General features: G+C 38.8%; 1 protein-coding gene across 1 annotated transcript in view; it reads left to right on the forward strand.

Annotated features, from left to right (window-relative positions):
- The window catches only part of MED13L (mediator complex subunit 13 like), a 517,387-nt gene that overhangs the window by 45,412 nt on the left and 467,413 nt on the right, over window positions 1-4,562 (forward strand). The window contains exon 2 of the mRNA XM_019506688.1: window positions 1,978-2,215. Coding sequence (XP_019362233.1) covers window positions 1,978-2,215 — 238 coding nt within the window. The remainder of the gene's footprint in view (window positions 1-1,977; window positions 2,216-4,562) is intronic.

Consider the following 4,562-nt stretch of genomic DNA (forward strand, 5'->3'; position numbering starts at 1 on the left):
TGTGTGTTTGTGTGGGTGTGTGTGTGTGTGTGTGTGTGTGTGTGTGTGTGTGTGTGTGTGTGTGTGTGTGTGTGTGTGTGTGTGTGTGTGATCCAAGTTTGACTACTTAACTCTTGTACTTACAAAGCTAGATATTCCTTCCTCCAATCTAGCATCTGTTAGCCTTTCCGTCATCTGTCTGCCGAAATCCCATCATCAGTTTTCAACTCAGTGTCATGAAAACTGAACTCTTGATCTGTTTTCTCTCTTTTCCGTATCATTCTAGGCAGAACTGCTGTCCTCCCAGAAATAAGGGGCCTTAAACTTGATGTCATCTTTTAATTCTGCCCTTTCTCTAGGCCCACATTTTTCAGACCTCTACACCTTTCTACTTCCTTCTGCATGACATCTGTGAAATCACTCCTTTTTTGTTTTCTGTTAGCATAGTTGTAACTCTTGTTGAAAAACTAATTTCATGTTTTGACTACTGCCTTTTTTCCTCCTTTCTGGCCTTGATTACTGCAGACTTGTTTTCAGTTTGTTCCAAAATGCTGTTGTGAACAGTCTGAACACATCAACACCTTTGAGTCTCTGTTTGCTCTCCCTTGGCTACTGCATCAGTCACAGGCCTCTTGCCTTTGTCATTTTAAAACCCTTGCAAGTTAACCTCACCATGTTTAACTTCCTTAGGAATGTAATTACTGTTTAAGTTGGGAATACTAGAAGAGCAAAGGTGATGGTTTCTATAATCCACTAGTCAGTATTTACCTTTAAACAACTCTCCCCTTTTTCCTGGGCTGCCCTTTTGGTGTAGAAAAAACTTCTACTCCAAAATCTGTGAAGCCATTACTCTATCCTCCTTTTTAAGACTCATCATGGTGATTGATAAATAACAAACCTGCCTGGCTAGCCAGGTGATACGGTGATTTAGCATTTTTATATTTACCTGGTCTTACTAATTAATTGGTTACTACTGTTCCTTGTGTTACCCCAAATTAAGTGGATGTGTGTTATGGGGGTGGAAACAAACCATAATATCTGAAACTATACTAGAGGCTATACCAGTTTTTTCACTGTGTTCCTTGTTGGTATGTTTCCTTCCTGTTGGATACGTTTTCCAGTTTTGTGACTTTAAGGGTGTCTTCACCGCTGTTTATGCCTGCTCCTAGCTTACTCTGTAGGCATAACACCTTAACAGATTGTATTAAAACCTTTCCAGATTTGCCCCTTGCAGCAGTACAGTTTTCTCTTGTCCCCTAGAAACTTGCTTGAGCATTCTGTCCTGAGACTAAACTTTCCTCCTGGTCCACCCTTTCCTACAGTTTATTTACCTGAATTAAGATGGCAGTGTTCAGAAGGCAGCCAGTGGTCCTTCTGTTCCCCACTACTTAGGTCTACTGCTCACATTGTGGGCAAAGCATAAGACAGACAGAGCAGGACAGATCTCTCTCCAGTGAAGCCATTCTAGGAATTGGTCTGCTCCTTAGTTGCTTTCTTTTTGTGCTTTGCATGTGCCAAATACCAAGGTACTACAGACAGTGAGGACTGATTTGTGTAGTTCAGGGTGGAGTGTGATCCTCAGGGTTGCCTCATATTATATGTGTGCGGAATATTCACCCTTAAAATCATTGGGACGGGGCTGTCGTCTTGTACAGCGCTTCACACAGTAGGCAACAGTCCTTTTGGGACCTCTGGATGGTGTTATAATAGATAATTAATAATAAATATTTTAAAAAGTGCAATGAACCAACTCGAAGTTATAAGAAGCTGGTTGTTTTGAAACAATTAAGTCTAAGGGTAAAACTCTTTCCTTCGCATTTTCTCCAAAATGTCTGGGGTTTTTTTTCCTTGTTCTTTTAGAACCAAGGGAGAGAATGCTATAGAAGTGTTCAGCCACAGTGACTGAATACTCAAGTAGGAAATAATACAAAACAATGATTATTTACTAGTTTTAAAATAAAATGACCTAATGGTTTTAACTTTCTTTCCCCTTTTCAGGCTGAACTCACGGGCATCAAATGGCGTAGATACAATTTTGAAGGTCATGGGGACTGTGGTCCCATTATCTCAGCCCCAGCCCAGGATGATCCAATTCTGCTCAGCTTCATCCGCTGCTTGCAGGCCAATTTACTGTGTGTGTGGCGTCGTGATGTCAAACCGGATTGTAAAGAACTGTGGATTTTCTGGTGGGGAGATGAACCAAACCTAGTAGATGTGATACATCGTGAACTGCACAGTAAGTTCTTCTTTTGTAAAATTGACTCTACTGTGAAAGATTGCAACTGCTTCAGTTAATGTTGTAACAGTCTATATGCATTGAAGCTCTGAAAAGGTGTTTGAAATCTTGCATGGGTTACAAAAAACCCTGCAAAACAGAATTAAAATGGTCTTAGGTTGCTTGTGATTTACATTGTTGATTTTAAATTTTGGTGGAAAACCAGACTTCCTTGTATAATTAGAATATGTACTAATGTACATAATTGAAAAATCCAGTAATTAGAAGCTATCTGAATGGGGGGGGGAGGGGAGTCAGTTACCATAGACAGTCAACTAGTGCCCACAATGCCATGCTTAAAACTGTGGGATTCTGCGGTATAAGAGAATTGGCCATGCAGATCTTGTTACAGGATAAGAGCCTAAAAGGAGACAAGCTGTAACAAGTGAGTTTGATTTGAAAAGAGAGAGAGGAAAGGGAGAGGTAGCACAATGGTAACAAGGATAACATCACAGTTATATAAGCTGTTATGCAACTTAATGATTGTTGGGTGGTTCTGAGTGTATGCCTCTCAAAAAAATTGAAATAAGATCAGATTTCCCTTCTTGAAGAACATACCCAAATTGGAACCCAGTATAATGTTTAATTCCCACATCTAGGTTGCAGAGCTAGCAGATAGGAATAACGTGTCCTTTCAGTTGCAAACTGGATGTACTTCTGCAGCCTGAGTGAAGGAGTGGTTTCTTATTTCAGTACTTCATGTTAAAAGAGACTGGTTACAAGGCTTGGAAGTTCATTTGAATCCATGCTTTTTTGGGTTATGGCACCATAAGGTGTGTTTTCAAGTTTTGCGTCTGTTTTGACTTTTCCCATATTTTTGCTTTGTTGCATTTATGTGTTGTCAAAGAATGGAAATCTAATGTCTTTGGTAATATAGTTGGTACCTATGCATTCTATAATTTCAGTGGAAGTTTATACGATTCAAATTTCTAGCTTAGCTACAAAGAGGCACTTTCATGTTCTTGCACACCCTTATATTTCCTTTTAGTTTCTCCTTACTGTTGTCCGCTGATTCAAACCTTTCTGTATTGTGGCTTTCTCCTGTTTTAGCCATTATGCTATAGATCCCTTTTTCACTTAAAAATGGACTGTTACTCTGTACAGACCTAATTTCCCTTAATAAATACTGTCAGTTACACCACTTTTAAACTGTTTTGTTGATGTTCTCAGGCTGCTCAACTACCTAACACCATAAGCCTTGCTTGCAGGATTTCCAGATCACTGTGGAATCAAAAACATACAGTAAGAAACCAAAACCAAGGTCAGCTCATTGACTTGGATCATAAGCTGCTTTATTTGTCGTCTTTACCACCAGAGCAACTACAGGGTAATAAATCTTGCACACTAGTTCAGATAAATACCACTGTATTCAGTTTTCTTTCCTCCATATAATTTTTGGATGTTTCTCATTGTATATTGATGTGCTATTCTCACTTTATCCTGCTTAAACACACCATGATTGTCATCCTCCAGTTCTTACAAAATTTATGTTTTTGAGTACCAGATTGTTTACTTGGCAATGTAACCTGTGAAATCTCAGAACTGAGATGGTTTCTGTGCATCTTTAGGTCTGTTTTATGCAGGTAGCAATGCATTCATGTATAATTAAAGAGATGGCTCAGAAGTACTGCATCAAGCTATTCCACTGATGTTAATTTTTTATGAGGCACCTGTTCTAAGTGAAGGCACTTGTGACATTCCTACTTATTCAGCTAAGCTTCTATAATGTATGCTTTTCCCCTTATGAAATGTGGTTAATTTACTATTTCAAATGCAGTGTGGAACTTAAGTGTTTAAGTGTTCTTTTTATTAGAAAGAAATTGTAGCTTTGTTCCAGTTTTTTTCTAAAATGATGTAGCTTATTTACACACAATTCAGGTATCAACATTGTATTACTTACTGCTTCCAGAGCGAATAATAAATTGAGATGTTAAGCTCACTGAAAAATTACATTAGTTTGCTATAGCTTGAAATTATTTATATCAAATTGAAAAGAGCATCGTGTTGTGATTTAAATTTTGCACAGAATCAAGACAATTCTGTGATATCTGGCATTGTTATGAAGCACCTGAGCAGGACAATTCAAAAGAATAAGTGCAATATTTATTCACACAGTTCAGAATAAGACGTGCATCTTGTTTTGGGAAGGTGGAATGAAGGAAAAAACGATTTTTTTCAGTCTTAGCTGCCTTGGCGCTAGATCACCTTGGGCTGAACGCTTCAGCTGCATGGAGCAGGAGCAGAGTCCTGTCATCATCCCTCAATTGCCTCTGTTCTGTAGGGAGCCCAATTGGCAGTTGCTGTGAGT

This window comes from Gavialis gangeticus, unplaced genomic scaffold (assembly GCF_001723915.1).
Source record: "Gavialis gangeticus isolate Ggan-Ray unplaced genomic scaffold, GavGan_comp1, whole genome shotgun sequence".
Taxonomy (NCBI): domain Eukaryota; kingdom Metazoa; phylum Chordata; order Crocodylia; family Gavialidae; genus Gavialis; species Gavialis gangeticus.